General features: G+C 42.4%; 1 protein-coding gene across 1 annotated transcript in view; it reads right to left on the minus strand.

Annotated features, from left to right (window-relative positions):
• Positions 1–4,830: 4,830 nt before the first annotated feature.
• SLC2A13 (solute carrier family 2 member 13) overlaps positions 4,831–25,279 on the minus strand; it is a 150,399-nt gene continuing 129,950 nt past the window's right edge. The window contains exons 8-10 of the mRNA XM_032105536.1: positions 12,627–12,748; positions 12,369–12,521; positions 4,831–11,277 (exon numbers count right to left, since the gene is read on the minus strand). Coding sequence (XP_031961427.1) covers positions 11,051–11,277; positions 12,369–12,521; positions 12,627–12,748 — 502 coding nt within the window. The 3' untranslated portion in view covers positions 4,831–11,050. The remainder of the gene's footprint in view (positions 11,278–12,368; positions 12,522–12,626; positions 12,749–25,279) is intronic.

Consider the following 25,279-nt stretch of genomic DNA (forward strand, 5'->3'; position numbering starts at 1 on the left):
TCTTCTCCCTGACAGCCTCTGTCGGGTTAGAGGTGACAATCCCAGTCACCCAAATCAGAGCTTGCTTCTCCAGGGCTGGTGATGAGGAACTCCAGCCAGGTCTCCCGACTCTGAGCTGAACACTGAACATTTGCCCCCTCTCCAGCCCCACTGCAGTGACTCCACACCCAGATTGTGCTTGCTCCAGGTGCCATGGCCCTCTGGATGTGCAAGCCAACGGGACCAGCTCGCGGTGAGCTCTCACACAGCACGCAGCTGCAGAGGGTGCTGATACACCAGCTCTTGAGTGACGTGTGGGGAATCTTGGGCCCAAAGAAAGAGGGGTGGAGAGTGAGTGAGTCAAGATAAGGCAGGAGGCTGAAAGAGGCCTGTTGAACTATTTAATAGAGCTGAGAGAAAACATGTCCAAATCAACCATTTGTGCACATTTGCAGAGAGAGGGCTGTGATTTACTGCCAGTGTGTCACACTCAGCACATGGGTGCTGGCCTGGCTCAGGGACCCAGAGCTGTGGTTGATCATAGGACAAACCAATATGTCTTATTGCAGAAGATTTATTTCATTTCCTGGGCTGAAGTCATTGTTGGGAAACAGGAGGTCTGTAAGGAGCTTTGCTCTCCAGAGAAGCTGCACTCCCTGCAGAAAAATTAATTTTTTGAGAACCCCAGACCAGCTGAAGCTGGCAGGGATCCCCAAGCTTGCCCAGTGCAAGCCCCACTCATAGCAGGGCCAGCTGGAGCAGGGTACTTTGGGCCATGGCCAGCTGCTATCACCAGACACCCGGACTGGGGCTGAGGGAATAAGCCCTGCCAGGTAGGGGACTCCAGGGAAGCTGTGCCTGCTCACAGCAGCTGCTGCAGATGGAGGCAGCCACTGCCTGAGCCATTTCCTCCCTGTGCTGGGAGCAAGGCAGGAGCCTGGGGCTGGAGGAAGAGGAGCTGTAGGTGTATGCGGAGGGAGGCTGGGGGCTGCAGCTGCCCTGCCCTGCTCCCCCTCCTTGGAGAACAACTCCTGCCTCTCTTGCCTCTCCTCACACACATTTCTGTGCAGTAATGAAGAGCAGCAGCGTTTCACCCCAACAGCAGCTCGTCCCTGAGTGCACAGCCACAGAGCCTCCTCCAGCAGCCCTGCAGCCTCAGGCTGCACTAACTACGGGCACTCATCACTCTCCCACCAGGGACCGCGGGGGTCCCAATGCCCTCAGCATCTCCCTATGAATCCCACCGACCACAAGGAAACTTGACAAATGGAGAGAATACAAAAGCTGTCTCCTCTAGTACCAGGCTGGGGGTGGCAGTCAACCTTCACCCAGTTTACAAAAACTTTGCTTGCTCTTGACTTTTTTCCCATCATTTTTAGCTGCCCATGAGAGGAGAGCAGTGGGCACACCAGCCCCAGCTTAGTTCCAAAGCTGCATGGGGCAGCTGCCTCTCACTGAGCCCCCTCAGCCAACCTGCAGGTTATGGGTACCTCAAACACCAGGGAGAGCATGGGAGAAGCCACATCAATCTGATCCTGGCTGCAGTCACATCTTGTGACAATCCAGTAACAGGGCACACTGTCAGACATCCTGGACAATGAAGGAGCTCACTGGGAGCAGTCAGACAGTTTTGATGCCATCTCACCATGAATATATTAAAACAACTACCAATTTCATGGCAATGCTTATTCCAAGGCACCACTTCTCAGTGGGGACCTGGCCACCTGCTGCAGGCCACAACTGCCACTTTAGGGATGGAGAAGTCATCTGGCACTTGCAGGACAGCTCCTTACGTGACTGCCAACAGCCTCCCCTTTGAAACTACAGCTATGCTGAGTGACCCTGAGCGAAGGCTTCAGGCGGAAAATCTGTTCATGGGATTTTGTGACAGCTGGATGGGGACGTGGGGTCTCAGCAGCCTCAGCTGTGGAAATGGTTTTGAGAAGAAGGAAAAGCTGCGGGGCTGGGAAGGCTGAAAATGCCACATGTTAAGGAGAAGGGCAGGAAGTGCCAACAGAGCAGGGCTTGGCTCACCCTGTTCCTTTTTTACAGATGTGCAAAATTTTAAAAAAATTAAAAATTGAAGACTAAGACAATGAATCTGAGTCCTGGAAAAAAACCCCTATTTTTTAGAGAGAGATTTAGACCTTCAGTCGCTGCAGCCTCAACCCAGTGCCATCTTCTGACTTTGCCTCCCTCTACCCAGGACAGCTTGACACTGTCCCCTGTCATCACGCATTGGTGTGGCCAAGACACCACATCCCCACACTCACACTTCACTAACCAACCTCCATACCTTATGCCCTACTTCCTTCCTCCAGCCTCTGCTCAGGATTTGCTTTGTGTTCTTTCTGCTCATGTTGCCTTGGCAACCTGATCCAGTCTCAGTTCCACATAGCACCTTGATTATGAAATTTAGCTAATCCAGCCCCCTCTGCCCTCAAATTGCTCATGTATTGCAAACCACCTCCCTGATGGGCCCCCAAGCTCTCACTGTTCCTTCAGGCATGGGCCTTCCCCACCTCTTCAGCCCCCTTTCTCCACCTTTAATGATATTTAAGTAACGCTCAGGGGGAATGGACATGTGATTCACTGCTTTTGTGAAAGTGGGGGGCCTTTGGTTTCCCTTCTCATACCTGAGTCCCCTCAAGGGATGTGCTCCCTTGGCACCAGTGCGCTGCAGCTTCTGCACTCCTTACACTGCGCATAACTCCTGCATCTTTGTAAGGATCTGCTTATTCTGATCTTCTGAAGAATGATCCACACAACAGGGCTCATTCGGAAGCCTTTCATTTCCCTGCCCCCTTTTCTACCTGCAATAAAAGGCACCTAAGCCCCTCACATGTGGTGCTGGTGTTAATGTGTTACAAGACAGTACGTAGGTCATTTTGGATGTGTGCTCCTCTTTCTTCCTTCATACAATATATATCTTACTGCTCCATGTATGACCCCCTGCTTTTCTGTTTGGCATTAAGGATTCTATCTGAGCTTTCATGGGATATCACAGCACCCAAAATCAGACTGTGCTAGCGAAGGCAAAGGTTTCACACATCAGAAAAACAGATGGATCCTTGTATCCTCCTGAAACCCAGAACCCAAAATCTCCTATAAAAGTATCCAAACAAATTAACCTCACACAGCCCTCCAGATTTTTCTGTCAAAATCAAGATGCAGAAAATATTCCTGGTAGTTCTCTGGTTAACTCTTAAAAGGCAAAAGCTTTCCAAACTTCAGGTCTATACAGAGCTTCTCAAACACACACACATGCAGGTACTGGGTAGGTCACACATGTTCAACAAGCGGGTGAAAACCTGCCCTGGAGACCAGCTAACAAACAGCCCCAGGACGAGGCTGTAGAACTGCTTATAGCGTGTGACTGGTTCCCACAGCGTTCAGCTGTTTGCGTGATGGGCTGAATGTGTTAGTCTGTCCATCAGGAGCAGAGTTGAGATGCCATTTATTTTGGGTCAAGTGGAAGTGAAACTGCAGCAGCTGAGGCACCCGAGCATGTTTGTGCAGGGAGCTCTGCATGGCTGAGAGGTGACTGGAAGGAAACCAGCTCAGGGGACGATCAGCAGCAGGGCTCTTCAACCAGCCCGGAGCAACTCAGCAGGTGACTGCTGAGATTAGAGAAAAAGAACCTTTTTTTTTAGGCTGGTCTTTAAGTTCCCCACTTACTTCCCACAAACTGTAGGAGCCTTGAAAGAAGCACCTTATGCCTTGCACAAAGCAAAGGCCACACAGCACTGTATGGGTGACTTTAGTTCGGATGGAGCATCACCCAGCCCTCATACCAGGAGGGTCTGATCCTGAAAATGCTCACAAAGATTTGGAGCAACTGCTCTTACTGCCTGTGGTTCAGTTCTACATAAGTGAGGATGCATTTGGCAAAAATCAATCCATCAGTAGTTGCTTTGTGATAGTAGATGGAGCAGAGAGAAATAGCAGAAGGCAAAAAAATAAGAGTGTTTAACAGCAGAGCCCCCAGATTTTCATTATCCCACAAAGATGCCATGTAGTTTTGGTGACAAGTAATATGAAGTGCAGCCACTCATCACCTTTATAAGCACTATCAGCCAGAAACCCAGAAACAGAAGCTGTCAGTGCACAACGATAAGCTGCCTCGCTCCCCTCCTGGAGATAAGCACTGTCACAGATACAGGATTGCCGAGCAGTCTCCCACTGCCAGCATCTCCCCACTGGCTGTAATCTCTCTGCATCCTGGACCAAAAGGCTACAGCTCTGCCAGAGCCAACTTCGGATCTTGCCAGGATTCGATTGAAGTACCTGTGGTAGGTGGAGGTAACAGAACCATTTTCCACTTGTTCTCGTGGGTGTGATCCCTCTGTCGCCCTGGTGAGCGCAGCCAGGGCAGCCCCAGCACAGCACAGTCACAGTCATGCTGCTCTTTGTTAGCCATCAAACTGATTCCAGCAATTTTCTTAATAAAACACACAGAGTTAGGACATTTCCCCATTAGAAAACAGCACCTCCTGCTCTTTTCCCAGTCCATAATCAAGTCTGACGGTGTAAATTGCTGTAAGGAAACGGGTCTGTTTGCACAAAGGACATTGCAAACCCATGGCAGGACATCGGGACAGTTGGCAGCTCTGCATGCTGCATTCAGCTCTTCAAACAAATCCTCCAGAAAGGAAGGAATACTTACCTGGTGTCACAGAACCATTCTCTGATTCAAAACATGTCCTATTAAGATCATATTCAAAGTTATTCTCACCCTTCCCTTATTTCAGGCAAGCCCATGGCCTATCTGAGCTCATTTTGCTGAGCAATGCGAAACTGCCACCCTAAAAGTGGACCCGAATACCCAAACAAATGAAACCTTGAGAAAAATTGTGTAATTAAGTATCTCACTTTTTATTTTGTTCATTTACACTTCTGGCACTGACAATTCTTTGAAGATATTTATTTTTATGTAAAGACCAAACTTCATTAAAGCAATCAGAAGTCAATTAAATAATTTTACATCACTTAAGTTTCAGAAAATGTACAACACTTTCATACATTATAGGCTTGACCGGTTGGAAATTAAAATGGCACATGTTTGATATGGTTAAGAAATGACTTGGACAACCCAGCAAATTGTTTTGCCAAAACCTGTTTTGTACTGAATACCACAGCCCGTGCCCAGGGATTACAGTGTGCCTGATGGCACCATGTGCACATTACTATTCAGCATGGAACTATTACTATCAATTTGGTCCCCAATAATGTCTCAAATATTCTACATGGCATTTGTCACACAAAGATCCAGTTAATCATTTTGTAGAGGAGTGAGATTCACAATGGAAAGCAGAGACATGACTCGTGCCACTTCCCAGCGATGTCCCGGACCAGCAGGACACTGAGCACATGGAGAATATCAAGCACATGAATAATCCTATCAGTTTCATGGGGACTCTTGGAACACTTGAAATCAAACAGAAGGCAGGCGTGCACTAGGCAGGGCCCGCAGTGAACACAGCACCCCAGCACCATGAAACCATCTCGTTTCACACCTGCTGAGGATCCATGAAGTTTCTCCTGCAGAAGTCACGATGATGATCATACATTCAGTCCTCTACAAAGTCTGTGTCATGTTTAAGGCAGCAAGAGAAATTTGCCTTCATTTTAACGCTTCAGAAACAGATGGTTCCTTTAGAAATAGGTGGACAATATTCGTAATTCATCAGTATGCTCCTTATTTATATAAATGTGATGAAAAGCCAAAGCAAATTTTGACAAAATGTTTCTCAACAAAATCAAGGAGTGTAACTGAACTGGAGGTGAAGCTTTAAAATTACATGTGCCAGATCATTCACATGTAACATACTGTCTAGGGACAATGTGAAAAAGCAGGGATTTAGATGAAGTCTTATTCTTGAGGCTTGACTCTTGTCAAACTTCCCCTGGCATGAGTGAGCTCTACTGAAGCCAACGAGTGAGCACCTCTGATGAGAGGTGTGAGTAAGATTAAAAACATGCCGCTGTTCACACTAACAGGTCATTGTGGCTAAAGTATATTCTCATATACAGAATTCTGCAACACTATTAACACCCATTTACAAAACACTACAGTGATGGTTATTGGCACATAAAAAACTCCTTCTCTATATGAAAACATACACAAAATAGATAAGAACTGCCATTTTTTTTTTCAGACTTTTAAAATCTATATATAGTTGCCTTTGAGGAATTTTAACCCCCAGTATCACAAACAACAATATTTCTTTAACAATGTTCACCTAGAATTTTACTGTGCTGACATTTTTAACACTGCCACAATCTAGACCACTTGTGGATTATGCTTAACTGTACTGTACACAAGGTGATGAAGATTGATAGAAAACCACTAAGATTTTTGCACAAAAATATGACTTGTTAAAATCCAGAGAACAATTGAGTCACTTTATAGGCAGCAGCTACATGTAAGCTGTAAATGTTACCCGCAATAAAAACACATTTTGCCATAAAGCACATATTGTGGCATTATCTGCTTCTGGCCTGGTACGCAAAGCTTGATTTTCTTCCCAATGCAGAGGAATGGGTTTGGTTAGCTTGACTCTCTCAGAAAAAAAGTGCACACATATCTTACTCTTTGAAGTGCTTTGCAGAACTGTCTCTTCTGCCATGATTTCTACCCCAAGATCAATCTCTGCTGCAAAGATTCTGCCTCTTCTGCAGTAGTGATGTTCAGCCAACGAAGCCTCTTATGCAAGTAAAATTTCAAGAGCACTGATGTTGAGAAGTTGAAAGCTGGGCAGAAAGCTGAGAAGTACAGGGTCTGTCTTTTCCTTGCCCACTGAATGCCTGTGGGACTGCACCCAGTACTCCCATGGCCTAAGGCAAGACCCTTGCTCAGGGCCTGTAGCAGCGCCTGAAGGTCAGAACTTCTCCCCAGTGCTCAGCCCAAGTGACTACAAATGGCAAAAGAGATTTCACCAGGGGAAAACTTACTAGCTTTGCCAATTCCACTGCCACATCCTCACCTCCACACAGGCATGGGAGAGGAGCACTAGAGTGCTTCTTCTCCTGACAGTCCCACCATTCCTATCCACAGGACCAAGCACAGTCCCTTGCCCCATCATCCTCACCCCACAAGGGAGACAAGCCAGAGACTACTGTTGGCTACAACACCCATCTTTACTGAAACATGAATTTGTGGTGCTTTTGACACATCATTTCCTTCTTCTTCCCTCCCAACCCCAACTCCTACATGAGTGAAATGCTGCATTATCAACCCATGCAAAAATAAGTTAGTGTTGGCACAATGGTCCTTTGTGATTTACCCTTTCTTGCCCCACAATTTCTGCCAGCATTGTCACTGCACCTCCCAAGGAAATGACATCTACGAGAGTGACCAATCCAAGGTGCCCGCACAGCAATGCAACTCCAGCCCTCCAAACGACTCGTGGGCCTTGCTTTGACTCTATCTATTTTCAAAACAGGTTTGGTTCTCTTGTTAAAGGATTATTTTGATCAACAAAGTGACAAGGGGAAGAAAAAAGTGGCAAATTATCTCCTCCCCCCAACACATTTTGAATTTCGGCGTGGTGAACTAACTACTATATGCAAATTAAAGTGAATTAAATTTAAAAATATTAAAAATGCATCAGGACTTGTTTCTTTTATACTTGGTGTTAGCTCACAACATGTAGAGTCAATAGATAATTCAGAATTAAAATATCTCAAATTGTTGTATATAATCAATATGCCTAACTCTACCAGCAGTATTATTCTAGCACTCCTGATGCACAGAATACCTGAATTATGTGTGCAGTCCTTGTGAAGAAACAATTTCACATCTTCTGCAGAAAGCTTTCAATAAAAGAAAATTGTGCTTAGACATATTATTTATGCTACTTCATAATTCAAAGTCTTGTAGTAAGAAATTATTCAGCTACACTGTATTCTTATTCTTCTATCTGGAATGTTACTAAGTCTACCTTTAGCAAAAATCTCTTCAAACTTAAAATACACATAAATATAAAAAATATTTGCAAAATAGAAACATTTTTCTAATTTTCTTCATAAACTCTAAATGTTCACAGATTCTAAAAATAAAGCCCTAACAGCATAAGATTAACTTGAAGTATCTTATTTCATTTTTAATACACATGATGCTTGGTATTATGTTCTGTGTTTCTAAGGTATGGAATGCTGTCTTGGTGTGAAGTAACCCCAAAAGGAAGACTTAAACCCAGCTCTCTGTGGGCACAGAACAGGGAGGGACAATAAAGAAGCCAATATATAGCCAGGAGGCTGTATTTTGTAGCCTCTTGGCCAGTAGCAGTGAAGAATAAAATGCATGTTTCAATCGCTATGTCTTGTGAGAAAGGACAGGGGATACAAACCTTCAGAAAGCTGTTTTCAGTAAGACTGAACCTGTGTGAGAAAATGAGCCCAGCGCTGTACGCGCCGAGCACCCCTTTGAGAATGTCCGTGAAGCAAGGCTGGCAGACAGAGACGGTCTTCTGCTGCTAAAAAGCCCCAGCACTGCCTGCAAAACAGAAGAGGCTGCTGACCCCGTGGCAGTGACCTTTCCAGCATCTTCCCTTCAGTTATGCCCAACACCTGCAGCGGTTCCTCTCCCTGCGGGCACAAGCGCGAGGTCAGCGCTGACACGGGACCGGCACCGGGACGCCGGGTCCCGCCTTGCTCCCGCTCCAACAAAACACATCAAGCAAGGGAACGTTCACAGGTGTGAAGGTGAGTGTGGGCTTGTGCTTTTGGGGTGATCAGAACCCTAACTCCCCATTCCCAGAAGCCAGTAAATACCCACTTAAACCTATCAACTATGTAAGCACAGGCTAGCTGTTACACACCTGTTCACACACTGCACTAGGTAACAAAAGTGCTCCCCACACAGGTCTTCAAACACATACTTCCTGGTTTCAGAAAAAAATTAATTTCTCCTTAAAATGGTTTTGTTCTTGTCTGTGTCAAGCATCTCTTTTTCTCATTTCGGGTACTGCACCTTCAGTGAAGGCTTCAGCAAGGTGACAGCCTAACAGAGACATCCCCAGCGGGGGCATTTGTAGAGAGGTCTGAGGACCTGAGCATTTTCAATAGATAGATCTGGAGATCTCAGCATTTTCTGTAGCTGGTGCTTTCAAGCATAAAAATACTGTGCACTTTAAAGGGAGGCAAGATGGAAGGCATGAGAATCCAGCCCTGTCACCACACAGGAGATGTTCAAGGTCGAGCTGCTCTTTGCAAAGATTCATTTGAAATTCCCTCTGTCCCCTATGTTTTTCCCTTTTAGCCCCAGTCACATCACAGAAGGATTCTTTAAAATGTTTTCTTTCCAAAAATATTTCACTGATTAAAAAAAAAGAAAAAACGAAAACAAAACAAAACAAAACACACCCAATCCCTGAAGGTCAGTACTTGGACAATAAGAACTCCCCCCACAGAAGATTAGATAACATAATGTCAGACTTCTTTACAACAAAATTCCATGTTATCCAATAAAAATAACCTAGTAAAAAATGTCCAGGCTTGGTTTTGATAACAATCCTACATTAAAAATATTTTTTAACCCAAGAAAAACCCACAAACCAAATCTCTAAAAGCTAATGAACCTAATGACTTCTTTAATCTTTACACAATGAAAAATAAACGTATTTTTACCAAATAAATGGGCATCAGCCCACAGGCAGAGGAATTTTTCCACAAAGGCAAATGTTTCAAAGATAAGAATTTGAATTGTTGATGCTTTCAAATTCATATCTTTGAAGACTTAAAGCAATGAGGACAAGACAAGGAAAAAAAAAAAACCATAATATTTTTATGTAGCTGCATAAAATTCAATTTGCCAAGGCAAGTAATCATGACAGGCAAATAAAATACCATTTATATTTTCATTACCATGCTAAAGGTAGCCAATTTAGTTTTGTGCCTGACATTTTCTTGACAAGTCTGCAATGCTTCGGTAAGGCAATTAACATGAGATGCAGGCTTCTGCCCATTGCTAGTATTTCTCTTTAGAACCAGCAAGACACCAGTTGACTAAGGAAATTTTGAAGAAAAATGTGCTGGGAGTCATTTACTCTGCACATATGAAGATAAACTGAAGGCAATAATTACTCACAAGCAAAAGGCACAGGAGGGATGACCACTGCGCATTTAGCAGCACTAAACCCTCTCCCCTCCTTCTCTTTCTTTTAGCGAACAGTATTTTTGTGTTCAAAACTAGGCACAAACCAATATTTTCAAATGCTAAAAAGGAAAACAAACAGAATTTTTTTCTAACTGAAGCCTCTATGTTGTACCTAGCAATATGTACCAGTACATTTGTATGTGTGGCCACATACTGAGCTCTGTTTTCCTGCTGTCAGTAATTAATTTTTCCAGTTTCTCTCACAAACATAAACTCCCAACTGCAGTGTGTACTCAGGAGCAGCAGTGGGTGGATAACCCGGTGTAGCACAGACACACATCACCCTAGTGAACCCCCATCCAGGAGAGTATGGCTCTCTACTTGTTATCTCAAATAAATAATGGAAATTCTCTTTGGGTAAATTTGGGAAATGTCCCTCTGATGGATACAGCTAGTATTTGTATTTTCCCAATCAGCTAAACCTTTTAATTGGTTACTGTTACAGCAGCTTACGCATTCGTCCTTCGTTGTACTGCACAGCAGAGCTTCTTCCTTGGCTCCTATGGGATGGGGATCTGACAGCTGTCAGCTGCTTTCTCATCAGCCAGTCAATTATTTTAGCTTTTGTCAGTATTGGAGATAAGGACAGCCCCTGACCATCTAGAATAGCCTTCTGTATTCATCTGGTACAGTGCACCCTACTAAACACCTGGGGATGCAAGAGTGTCACACACACTTGGTAAAGTCACATAACTGTGGAATTCAATCTCTTTTGGAAGCCATTGCTTTTAGTTATCAAGAAAACGCTAGCATATTGAATTTCCTCCCAAATGGAGCATTTTTGAACATGAAGGCATTTCTAAATACACAGTAGAAAGGAGAACCAGACCAGAAGCAGGGCAGTGAGGTCATCAGAGAGCTGCTTTTCCCCCAGAAGGCTTTTAAACGATTAAATACATCAGCAGCTGAAAATTATTCCACATCAGAAGCATCATTGTCAGAAAGATGGTAATTACTTCCCTTCACCCGAATATACTCAATATACCTCCCTTCATCAGAATCCGACATACCACATGTACATAGCCTGCTTTCAAACAAAGACTCAATTTCCTCCAGTTTTTTCCCTTTAGTCTCAGGAAGGCAGCCGTAGATGAAAACCAGTCCCAAGGCAGCAAACCCTGTGTAGAGGAGGAAGGCTCCTGCAATGTAAAACAATTGTTGAAGTCAGTTACAGAGGCTCCTATCCCTTCTTTGTGACAGAGCAGAGGGAGTGACAGAAGCAGCAGGCTATGGCTTCAAAGGAGAGTGTAAAAGCAAAGGCTGGAGCAGCAGGGTTACAACAATGAGCTGTTGCTGTAGGAGAAAGACTCTTTATTGCCCCATTCCTCAGCAAAGTAAACTGACAAAGGCAATTCCAATGCAAGTGAAAGGTAATAATACACATCCTTTCTGGGCAAGTCACTCTGCTCTTAAAATAAACAGCAATTAGATAATCACATGCCCAATTAAAAAAAAGCAGATGTGAAAGGCAAGAGCTTCCTTAGTTTGTCTTGACAGTGAAGGACACATTAAGACAACTCCTCAAAATGTAAAGCTCTAGCAAAAGAATGAGTCAGGATTAAAATAGTACTTGTAACTCTTACACCTAATTATTATTTTAAAGTGCTTTGTGGTGGCAATTGAGAGAGAGCTTGTTCCGGTCCACAATCCACCATACCCAGAGGGGCAGAGCAGGTACCAAAGAGCCAACAAACATTTACCTCGTGTTGCTAGACTGATGGCTCAAAGGAATAACAAGTAGAGCTGAAAGGCTCTGCACTAGTAAGGATGTGAAGGTCACATCAACTCCCTGGCAGCTTAATGTGATTTAAATGACTTATACTGGTGTGGCTGAGCTGTAACCTGACAAACACTCCACAGGCTCCCACAGACAGCACTTTATCAACAGCTGTATTTCTGCAAGGACCATACGATACTGGCCTTGGATGCTGTCACCTTAAGTGGGAATCAGCATTATTTCACTAAGTCAAAAGTGGTTTTTTTCCCAGCTCTTCTGTTTTAATCAACTGTCTAGATTCTCAGTTAAGGACAGAAAGAAATGTCTGTTACGAAATCTGGACCAAACTCTGTGATCCAAGTGGGTTGCATCAGATCTCTAGTCTTTAAACCACAGTGGTTTGAGAACACGGCTTTGACACTTCATAGCACAACCAGTGGAGAGACCCAGAATCCAGAGAAAATCTCTGTGCCAATGGCAGTACTGCACATATGGACACGTACTGTTACTCACCATAGTATGTCAGATACTCAGCTGTATGCAGAAATGTCAGTGACACGAGCACATTGAAAACCCAGTTGACTCCAGAAGAACACGCGTTTCCTGTACTTCTAGCCCAAAGTGGATAAATTTCAGAATTGACAGTCCAGGGCATAGGACCCATCCCTATGAATTAGGGAAAAAAAGATCGATCTGACTTTAATGGCTGGACTCAAAAAAAAAGTAACATGTAGCCTCACTATTTGACATTTTAAACAAGTATTTTCTTACCAGGTGCAAAGAAAATCAAATACAAGATAAGGCCTAGAAGTGCTGTCCAAGAGTACGGAGTGGGGCAGAAGTTGTATGCCCAAAACAAATCTTCCTTTTTGAATACGGTTTCATTTGAACACCTGAAAATCAACAAAAACCCTTTTTATTAAGGAATATTCAAGGCAATAGTTGACATTGCAATATAAACATGGCAAGTAATGTCTTAATAAAAGCTGGCCAATGTACAAGTAAGATAAAAAAACTTAATCCCTGTTAATTTTTCAAGATCTTTGAGCAAAGTTCTACACTCAGAAACGTGTTTTTTTTCTCAAGCCTGGTCTTAGGAAGAGTAATCAGCACAACATTCATGAATTTAAACACTTGCCTTGTATTTACAGATCTTCAAACAACCAGTCTTTACTACACAAGTGGCAATACCAAAGCCAACAAGACCAATTCACAGGAATATCACACAGTGCAAAACTAGCTGCAGGAGCAGGACTTCTGCTAAAGATGCTGCACACAAAGATTTAAGGTCAGGTGAAAATTAGTCCTTGCATTACTGATGAACCAACTACATGCTGCACACTTCAGGTGTAATCAGCAGTGTCTATGGAGTGTGCCAGGGTTAAGTGAAGTTATGAAGAAAAGAGGTGTGTATTTTCCTTCCTACACAGTGAAATAGTTTAGAAGAAGGTAGCACTTGTAATTAGCTACTGAAAGAAAATATGTCTCTATTTCAAGGACCATGTGGAAATTCCATATTTCAAGGAATAGGTATAAGATCAGATATTTCCCTCTGACTGCCACAGTATAACATTTTTAAAAGGGATACTGGCAACTTCAGTTTTTGTTATGATTTTTTAAAAAAAATAAGCATTTGTTTAAAGGAACAACAAGTCATAAATGTAACTAGTGAAACTTTTCAGCTGCCACCACATCAATTGCTAGAGAGGAAAAACCCTATACTCTTGGGAGAGAAGACTTAAGCAGACACTACTCTTTCATATGAAAACAATATTATTTACTTGCAAAGAAGAAATAACAGAAAGCTGAACATCTGCCTGTGTTATGATTTCCAGATCAGTTGAGCACTTATGTGAAGGATATGACCCTCTTGACAGTAGGGAAACCAGAATGAAGATGCCTAGAAGGGGCAATAGGTGGGCAACGAGTTGTGGAGCAACAGCCACCCTGCAATGCTTCAGAGTAGAACAGCAATGTGCTAAGCACTGATGACCAACCCAGCACCACTCCTGGGCCAAAAATCTTCCTTATGTCATCATTGATGAAAGGACAACATTTAAACCAGGATATCATGGTGAAGTCCCAATGCAATTTCAGGACAGCTGGAAATCCAAAGTTCCAAAACTTTTAAAAGAGAGGGTTTAACCCTACAAATACTGGGAAAATGCACATCTGAAACCTTGGAAAAACCCTAATGCTGCCTTAATGGCAGTAACCTGTAAGATGTGCAGCTCTACTTTGCACTTGAGCAGCAGCTGATCAAGTGGAGAAATGCTGAGCCCTTAATGTGGGGCTGCAATGCAGCCAGTGCTGGTGTGCACCTTTCCACCCTTCCACAGCTCTGCCTGGCCGAGTTCTCCTGGAAAGGCCATCTCATCCAGGACATTGATTCATTTTCACTCTTGAGCTGCAAAACACGTGGAAAACAGGTCAGATGAACACCCCTCTCAAAGACACGTCCTTTGTGCCTGGATACAGACTGCCCCACTGCAAGAACTTAGGAGTGCTCAGTTTCACACTGCTTTAACATCATCACTTTTGCTTCTTCTGCTGTTACTCAAATTTCATTTGCAGGTGTTTGTAATGAATACAAGCTGATGAGCACTTTTAAGCATCTTGATGCTGAGATGAATTTCTCCATTCTGCCCAGCCAGATTGGCAGCTCTGTAGAGAAGGCCTCATGCTTTCTCTCAAACAAAACTGTAAACAAAGACATACTTGGTTTATTATCCTGCATCCTTCTCCATGAGCACAAGCTACCATGCTGATTCATACAGACACAACTGCAGGCAGGTCAGCATGTTTCCTTCCCCTGCCATCTTTCCCCAGTTGTGTCCTACTTTTGACAGAGTGGAACACAAATGATACAAGGGAAAACCAGATGTCTCCAAAACCTCCTGTGACTGAGGCCACTCATCTATTCTCTGCTGTCTGCCCCTAACTGAGAGAAAATTTTGTTGCAAAAAAGCAGATTCAGTGCAATGAAATGGGAAAAACAGCACTTGAGACAAGATTTGATAGAAACCTGGCAGTAATAAACTGTGCTTTGCTTATCCTTTAGTTGTAAACCAACATGGTACACAGAATAAAGGCAAAAACATCTGCATTTGCTGGCATCTTGCAGTGCTGGGAATGTTAAAAAAATAACACTCCTTCATGGCTGGAGATTTGTTCAAGCTCTATTACTGTGTTAATTCTGCTATACCCCTATTTCTATAAGACCTATCATTTTGCTGAAGAACATATATATATATAATTAGCACACAGTGTATTATCAAACAAAATTCTGAATTTTGTCCTGCATGAAGGGACCATATGTGATGGAAGCAGAGGAGCAGCTACCCATTGCTTCATAAGCCGAAATACAGAAGAAAACCAAAGAATCATAGAATGGTGGGAGCTGAAAGGGACCTTAAAGATCATCAAGTTCCAACCCCTGCCTTCCATGCACAGGGACACTTTTCACTATCCCAGGTTACTCAGAGCCCTATCTAAACTGGCCCTGAACAATTCCAGGGATGGGGCACCCACAGCTTCTCTGGACAACCTGTTCCAGTGCCTCACCACACTCACAGTAAAGCATTTCCTTCCAACACCTAATCTAAACCCACCCTCCCTCAGCTTACAGCCACTCTTCCTTGCCCTATCACTACCTGCCCTTATAAAAAGTCCCTCTCCATACTGGAAACCTGTGTAGGGTCTCCCTGGGGCCTTCTTTTGTCCAGGCTGAACAACTCCAGCTCTCTCAACCTGTCTTCATAGAAGAGATGCTCCAGCCCTCTGATGATCTTTGTGTTCTCCTCTGGAATCACTCCAGCAAATCCATGTATTTCTTGTGTTGGGGGACCCAGACCCCAGACAGGGTCTCATGAAAATGGAGCAGAGGGGAAGAATCACCTCCCTCAGCCTGCTGGTCACACACAACCTGGACAGAGTCTAGGACATCACCAGGTTTCTGGGCTGCAAATGCACACTGCCAAGTCATGTTGAGCTTCTTGTGAATCAACATCCACAAATCCTTCTCTGCAGGGCTGCCCTTGACCCATTCTATGCCAGGCCTGTGTTCGTGCTTGGGATTGTCTGGGTCAGGTGCAGGACTTGCACTTGGCCTCGCTGAATTTTAAGATGATGAACTTTATCTATCAGCAGTCCTGGCAAACTGGCGAAGTTCCAGCTGACTAGAAATTAGCAAATGTAATGCTCATCTTTAAGAAGAGTCGGAAGGATGATCCAGGGAACTACAGATCTGTCAGCCTAACCTCAGTTCTAGGTAAGGTTATGGAAAAGATCATCCTGAGTGCCATTACATGTCACATGCAAGACAAAGAGGGGATCAAGCCAGCTAGCATGAATTTATGAAAGGTAGGTCCTGCTTCATCAACCTGATCTCCCTTTATGACAAAGTGACCCACTTAGTAGGTGAGGGAAAAGCTATGCATGTGTCTATCTAGACTTCAGTAAAGTGTTTGACCCATCTCCGACAGCATCCTCAAAAAACTTGATGCTTGTGGCTTGGATGGGTGGACCCTTCAATGGGTAAAAAACTGCTTGGATGGCCAGGCCCAGAGAGTTTTGGTCAGTGGAGCTAAATCCAGTTGGCAGTCGATCCCTAGTAGTGTTCCTCAGGGCTTAGCTGTGGGCCAGTCCTGTTTAACATCCCTATTGATGATCTGAATGTGGGAATTGAGTGCACCCTCAGTAAATTTGCAAAGTTGGGTGGGAGTGTTGATCTGCTTGAGTTTAGGAAAGCTCTGGAGAGAGACCTGGACAAAATTGCAGGAGGTTCAATAAGGCCAAGTGCTGGGTCCTTCACTTGTGTCCCAGCAACCCTATGCAGTGCCACAGGCTGGGGCAGGAGTGGCTCGAGAGCAGTTTGGCAGAAATGCATTGGGGCGTGCTGGTCAACAGTGGGCTCAGTATAAACCAGGGTGTGCCCAGGAGGCCAAGAAGGCCAATGGCATCTTGGCTTGTATCAAGAAAATTGTGGGCAGCAGCACCAGGGCAGTGATCATCCCACTGTAATCAGCACTGGTGAGGCTGCACCTCGAATCCTGTGTTCAGTTCTGGGCTCGTCACTTTAAAAAGGACATTGAGGTGCTGGAGCATGTCCAGCAAAAGGCAGCAAGGCCCGTGAAAGGTTTAGGAAACAAATCTTGTGAGTAACGGCTGAGGGAGCTGGGTTTGTTTAGTCTCGAGAAGAGGAGAGTCAGGGGGCATCTCATCGCTGTCTGCAACTACCCAAAAGGAGGCTGGAGTTAGGCAAAGGCCGGTCTCTTCGCAGTGCCTGAAGTAAGAGGACCAGACGAAATGTCCTTAAGCTGAGACAGGGGAGATTCAGGTAATTTTTTTTAGGGTGGTCAGGCACTGGAATAGGTTGCCCAGAGAGTGCTGGAGTCACCATCCCCGGATGTGTTTAAGAGGTGTCTGGGTCTGGCGCTGGGTGACGTGCTTTAGTAGTTACAGTGGTAGTGCTGGGCTGACGGTCAGACTTGATGATCTTAAAGGTCTCTTCCAACCTTGATGATTCTATGAGGTTCACATGGGTCAACCTCTCAATCCTGTCCAGAACCCTCTGGCATCCCTTTCCTCCAGCATGTTGACAGCAGCACAGAGATTGGTGTTGTCTGCAAACTCCCTGAGGATGTACTCAATCCCTTTGTCCACGTTGTCAACAAAGACCTGAAACAGGACCAGTTCCAGTACTGACCCCTGAGGAATGTCACTGGTGTGCACTTGGTTGTTAAGTTGTTGACTGCAACACTTTGAGTGACCATCCAGGCAATTCCCTGTAAGTGGTACAAATCATGCAGTCAGGTACCAGTGCAAAGGGTTTGTGTGTACCAGTATGCTGGGTAACAGTCACATCAGTACAACCAGTGAAGACACACCACATCACAGCCTCTGAAATTACTGCCAAACCAAAAACACAAAAGTGCTACACTGAAAAAGCCCTTACTGTGAATTTCTTTGGCTATGTGTTTTCTACAGGCTACTTAAGATGCACATCAGTTCTAATCAGTGAAAGCCTGACCTACCAACACTTGATGCAAAAAATTCAACTGACTGGAAATAAGAGAGAAGAGCAGAAGATTTTCAAATTACAAGCATTATATGCTCGGTTTCAAAATCATAGAATCCATCCTCTATCAGATATGGTCTGAAGCTCAAAAGAACTAAAGCTCTGCTCCCCATCTCCTTAAATTACCTTCATATAGCACATAAAAGAAGGTAAGAAAAGAACTGGTGTGAGGGGTCTAAAATACTGCAAATAACAGGAGGATGAAACAGGATAAAACTATTTCCTTGATAATCAATGTAAATTTTCTTAATACTCGAGCCATTTTGGCTTTACAATAATTCTGAAGTGCAACATTTCCCCAGTGTGGGAAATGGTTGGGAAGGACATAACACAGGTACAAGACAGAGACCAATTTGATTTTCTCCTCAAATTTCCATTAGTTTTTGCTTTGCTGTAGAGTGAGGGCTGTCTAGACCTAAAGATACGGTTTTTGCAGGAATTAATTGTTTCATTCTGAACAGTTCATATATTTTTAATAAGAAAGCTGCTGACTTCTCATTGTCTTTTAAGCCCTTCAGAAGCATCTTAAATGGATTTAGATCAAAAGTCTTAAAAGGTCAAAATTCAAATCAAGTCAGGCAAAGGAATTACTTCTGAAGAAAATTGCTAATGTGATTGTCCATCTCTTGTTAGAACAAGCATATTTCAAACTTATACAATCTGCTCTGAGATAAACTTTGACATCAGGTGTTGATGGCACAGAAAGATTTTATAGCTAATTCACAGTTTCACTAATCCCCCACTTCTTTGCTCTAACGCAAGTAAAACTACTTAAGGACTGCTCTTATGCCAGACTTTTGTGCCTGGGTTATCAGGATGATGGTAATCTACAATTTGCCAATTTAAGTCTCGAGTGTAACACAAATATATTTGATTTACTAAAAATCTCCTTTAAAAAGATTTTTAAAGTCTCCTGTGTAGAGTGCTGACTTTTTTATCATGGCAATCCACTGAACAATACAAATTTATGCCAAGTTTATTGACTCATGTTTTCATCTGAAATCTGTCATGGAAAGGACAGAGGACAAAAGAGACATAATTTAGAGTAGCTGCCATTTGGACGGAGGAAGGTTTTTATGGATGATGCTTGGGAACAACTAAGATTATTTATCCACAAGCAATTACTTGTCCTGTAGAAGAATCTAGACCTCAACATTTGGGTTAGTTCTCATAAGTTCAAGCCCATCTTCTACTGCTAAAGGTATTTAGTTGTCTGAACAAACCCCCAACTATGTTAGAGGGCAGAATTTAGCATGGTACCAGATGAACTGTATAATAACTTGGTGGCAGTCAGACACGTAACTAAGGAGAACTATGGAAACCACCTCTACCCTGTCCATCAAGTGGTCTCTCAAATCCACCCATGTACATCCAAAATAGTTACATTAGCACAACCCATAGAAACCTATTAAATCATGAGGTATAGTTTCACTGTAAATCAGCATATTCTGATTTAAAGAAAAATCCTTGCTCCTTTTTTGTACACATGGTAAGATGATGTCTGAAGTATCAAGGGAACTGCAACTCTTGACCTGAAGGCGAACAGATTACTTTAAACCTGACTAATGTCTGAATCAATAATTCCTAAGCTTTCTCACAGTTCCCTAGCTACTGTCATCCATGCCTCAGGAGCTCCACGCCTCTCTGGAGAAGTCTGCATTTATCACTTTGACTTTATAGTTTACATAGAGAAATAATTCATCCATTAAACCAGATGTTGCCTAAAAATATGCAGATGAAGTTTCTTACACCAGATGACAACAACTGAAAAAACAAAACCAAAAAAAAACCCCCAAAAACCAAAACCCCAGACAACCAGAAAAGAACAAACAGATGCAGCATTGAAAAACTATTGCCATAAAACTTCATGGGATTCAGCTACACATTGCTTAACCTGCATTGCATAAAATACAAGCAGAGTTTAGGGGCACTTACTGAAGCCTTTTGCTATGACTGGAGAAGAGTTTTTAAAATACTAGCATATGCTTCAAAAACTTGGAAAAATAGTTTAGTTCACAGCAAAGAAAGCAAACTGCACCTCAGGAGATGACTGGTGCAGCTGCACATGACAGAGAAAGCCTTTATCACACCGACCCCCCCTGCTACAGGATCCATCCATTATACCTACAGACTTGATGATCTTAAGGATCTTTTCCAATCTAAATGATTCCATGATTCCCAGTCATGTCAGAACACATACCTGCAAGAGACCTAGCACACTGTTCTGACTCACCTCTGTCCTGGCCACTTGATCACAGATTACCATAATTTTTCTATATTATTATTTATTTAACAAAAAATCTTTAGATTTGAATTCAAACACTTTCACTTTCCCAAGCTGAGAAATTTCAGCTTTGCAACTGCATCTGAATTTGCCCAAAAAATACATTGCTGGAGCTGTTATTCAGTCTGAATAGACTAAGCAACAGACTGGAAACAGGAGCAATTTTTTCTCATGACAAATAGTTCTCCAAAATCAATCACATCAAAGGGGTTCTTAACTGTTTGCTGATCTGGACATTTCAGTACTTTTGTAACCACCTATTAGTGGATTCTGAAGTGTGGGCAACACAGTTGTTGCGTCTGCTGCCACAGGCAGAAGCTCAACTGTCTGACAGTGCCAGCTGGACACTCCTGAGCTGTGGGGCTGAGCAAGCATGTTCAGTGGGATTGGATAACTCTGATCTCTCAATGAAAGATGTTCAGTTTGGGATTTGCCTTAGACTTCTTTTATCCTGTACAGGCACCTTCCAAGTCCTCGTGGCTACCTCCAAGCTGTCAGCTACAACTCCCCACTCTGCTGTCACACCCCAAGTGTTTCAAGCTTCATTCTTCATTTTATCTACCAGGAGAGGAGAGAGAGAAATCTCAGCTACTGCCAGAACTCTGTCCATCAGGCTTCTCCATCATCTTCTGTGCACTCCTTTCCTTGAGAAATAGACTCAAACCAGGAAAATGAAGAATAATGTTTATACCCAGTGTTAAAGCCCAACCATTTCAGACCTCACAGCACCTGACAGCACACTCCAAAACTGGGAGCAGAAATAAGTATATACCAGGTTTTTGTTACAGGAGACACAATCAGCTTGATCCCACTACACAGAGATCGACTTACGTTTCTTTCCAAGCTTTCTCCTACTCTTCCGAAGTATCAGATGCTAATAAAGTATCAGGGAACATCTGACGTCTCTGTGCTCTACAGTGTCCTATCCTAGTCCTAATTCTGATTCTGACTGGACACGCTTGGTTTACCCCAGTACAAATTAAAATTAACTAGTAATAATTAAACGGCATGATTTCATAATCATAAATAATTCAAATATTATATTAATAGCACATGAACTTGTGAGAGGTCATACAACTATGGAACATAATCAACTTAACAAATACCTAGTAGTCTAAGGTACAGAATTTTAATGGGGAAAATTCAAATTAAAACCTGATCAAAATGCAAAATCTTAATTAGTTTTGAGCATAAGCATCTTAGCTGAACGTCACTGTCCTTCATGCATTTCTGCCTATCATCATTTTAACTACTTCAATCACTAGAAAACAGGTCACAGTTTCAAAATATGGTATTTTGTGTTTCAATGTTGGACACTTTCAGGTACAAAATCAGCTGTTCAGCTGAGGGAAAACAAAAGAAGGAATGTGGCTTCTTTCTTTCTTTTTTTTTTGGTAAAATGCTTCCAAACTGTCCCAATTTTCAACAAAGACATGAAACAGATAACAGAAAAAAAAAAAAGAAAGGATCAGAAAGTCCATATATATTGTGTCTTGATTTTGTTAAAAAAAAGATTAAAAGCTGGTTTTGCACTGTTTTCTGGAAAAGGATTTTAAAATATTTATATATATATATATATATATAAACAAAATTAGCACCTAATAAAATAATTTAAATAAAATCCTCAAATACCTAAATATATTACTGCACAAACTGAGTGCACAGAGATCCCATCTATATCCATTTATATCCAAGTCTAAGAGTACACTCAACAAACAGCTGGCAGAAAACAACTTGGTCAACACCAGCTAAGGGGCTGACAGGTTGAAATATTAGCTGTAAAAATTAGTATTCTCCAGTTAAGAAGGCATGACAAAAATGGGTTTATTATGTACTCCCAAAAGACAACTTTAAGGTTTATAACTGAAAAATTCAGTGATACCAACAGCAGTGGGTGATAATTACAAGATGGAGAATAAAATAACAGTGTATATAATAAATAAACAACAGTACAATCTGGTAGTTATTTCTGGAGAGATTCTTCCTAAAGCTGAGTAAATAGTTTAAAGACGCCTTTTTTTTTTTGTAAAGACAGTGGGGTTTTTAAAATATATATTCTGAAGAATTTTTTCTCAAATTGAAGTATGACTCAGCAGCTTAATATGCTGGTATTTGGTGGCAGAAAATATTTCTCAAAAACATCAGAGAAAGTTTCACTGGAATTTGACATCATACAAGGTTAAAGCTACAGCAAGGTAACATTAAAGGAGCAGCAGAGCCCATAGCTGTGAAATGTTTTCATGAGAAGACACAAGAATATATTTTTGCAACTTCAAACATAATTCTGTGTGTTTACAAGCTTAAAAAGTGTATGAGAAAGCAACAATGAAAGAGTGAACCATTTCAGGTAAGGGTCAGAAGGCAACAGCAGGCAATATAAGATTTCTGCCCTTTTTTCCCCGTCAAGGGCACACTCCAGTGGTTTACTGACAACTTATATCTGTGTACTTTAAAGACTAAGACCTTCAGTAACTTTTCCTGCTTTTTCATCTGTAGAATACACTGATTTCAAAAATTTAAAATAACCATGGAGTGTTTCACAACCACTAAACTGTCTGACAGTTCTTATTGAAATATTCTTAGTATGCATATAAATCTCAGGTTTGTCCCTTCAGCATATCCTGTTGCTAAGGTTTGTGGCTCTACAAGCAATTGCGCCCAGTGGTTCACTGAGATTTCACCTCTCTCTAAAAAATTTTTACTTAGTCATGTCCTCGAACAACTTTACTAACTCTAAATCTTTTATTCTCTTTCAAGACAAATTTTACTATTTCTTGCAGCTTCCAAACTACTGACGTGCATGAGAACCCCAACCACTTTATAAATGCTTTATAAAGAGGTGGGCTCCAGCAGAGTGCCCTCAGCAAGTCATGAAGCCTCTCAGATTCCAGTGTTGGTTTTAAAATGTCTCAGCCAATCCTTACAAAAAGCAAGATCCAGTAAGAGACAAAGAAACACTCTAGTTCAGTCCTAATTCTCAAACTGAAAAATTTCAGTTAAATGCTGCAGTTCTCACTGTTTCTTTCTTTCGGGTATTACCAACTCTTGAAGAACTTCACCAAGGTGCAGATCAGCAAAGAATGTTTAGAAATTTGAGTAAATATGATGGAGATGATACTACTCAACACTTTGAAGCCTTTGTCATGATCAGTAGGTATTTGAGTATGACAGTAATATCAAAAAATATAAGAAACCCACTGCAATCTACCAGATGGAGTGGAAAAAATGTCATGATGTGGTAAAGACCCACAATTTGGGTGCTACAACATTTTTATACTCATGTATTCATGTACTGGTCCTGATGGAGACCTGATGTGTGTGATGGGGCTGTGGCTCAGTGATGTGACTTGCACACAGAGTGGCCAGTGGGACGTGAGAATTCCTGCTCCCACCACCTTGGTGGCTGCCACAAAAGCTCCATCTAATTGTGTTCACTGCAATCAAGCACAAACTGAAAAGAAACAACTCATGCCACGGCAAGGGCACAGGCACACAGAGAACCCTCGCAAGAAATGACATCTGGGAATATTTTACTGCTTGTGAAGTAGATGTCATCTCACAATTTTAAACATAAGCACAAAGCTGTCTCTGCATGACAACCAGCAAAAAGGTATCACAGAGGCATTCTGGAAACAGAATGAGCTATTATTTCCCTCCTGGCAGCCATCATGGTTGAGAAAGGCTTGTGGACTCCCTGTGACCCCAGAATGTGCTTTAAGAATGTTTAGTGGCTTTTCTGTGGTTATACAGAAATAGTTCACTTTTGGAACAATCAGTTCCAAGCGAGCATGCACATTCAGTCTGGCTTCATCCAGTCACTGCCAGCTTCCCCTACTTCTCTGAAAGGAGGAAGCGCTCATTAATGATTTGGCCATTTCTTCTGAAAGACAAACCTTTGGGAAATTTCAGTGATGAGCACTAACTGGAAAGTGTCTATCAGTCACCTTGGGGGCTGCTGGAGCTAACTTGTGCTGCCTGAGGCCTTCCAGCAAAAACCAGACAGATTTGGTCACTCTGTACTCCTGCCTGCAGGCGGGCAGGCTTCATTCTGTTGGAGCTTTCAGGACAAAAATGCTTATAAATGTCAGAGATTCAAGTATTTTTTGTTAGAGACAGACTGGCATTGAACATCTGTGACAGACTAGCTCATTAACAATTTCACTTGTGTGCAGACCCCTCGCTGCATCTCAGTGCTCCTGGTCTTTCCCTGAACTGCAGCTGTTCTGCTGCTCCCAGTGTTTCTGGTGGAAGTTCTGGGTCATCCCTGCTCTGACATGTTTGAGAGCTTATGGATGGAGCATCAGACTGCAGTCAAACTACTGACAGAACTGGGGCAATAGAATGGGAGAACTTCTAGCTTTTCTTTCCAGATTTAAAAGCATTTAGTCTCCCTGATTGTATTTCCTTGCAGCATTGACACTCAATGACAGAATTACTGAAACAAACTGGTCTGAAGATTATGATGTCAAACACAGCATTTTAGAATTTCATGCAGACTTACCATAAAATAAATCTCTACCTGATGTTTAATCTCTTTTCACCTGAATTTACATTTCATTCTCTTAATAATTATAATTTCTAAAGTTCTTTTGGTTGTAACAGAAATATCAACCAGCTGTCTAATCACTGCAGAAATATCAGTCTCCCAGGAGATGCCTCTTTTGTATGGTATATAAAGACACATTGCTCCAATGAATACTGGTGGGAAGGGCTGAGTGTAGGGCTCAATAATAATAAGTATCAATATTTCAATATTAATTGAAGAAATATTAACAGAACAGCATGCAAGAACTGCTAGCATAGCATAAGAAAGTCTATTCTCTAAAACACAGGCAAAGACCAGCTGGAAAGGTGTAGTGGTTTTGATTCAAAATATCCATTATTTACTTATTTTTCTTCTGTGAGATAAGAATTAGGAGAAAAGCAAAGCAGGCACAAACCTTAAACAGTTGCAGTACAATGAAAGAGCTTTATTACTAACAGAATTAAAAGTAAAGAGAAAACAACGAAACAAAATTAAAGTAAATTCCCCCCCCCCCCCCCCCCCTTTCCAGCACTTCT

Source organism: Corvus moneduloides, chromosome 4, assembly GCF_009650955.1.
Source record: "Corvus moneduloides isolate bCorMon1 chromosome 4, bCorMon1.pri, whole genome shotgun sequence".
NCBI classification, from domain to species: Eukaryota; Metazoa; Chordata; class Aves; order Passeriformes; family Corvidae; genus Corvus; species Corvus moneduloides.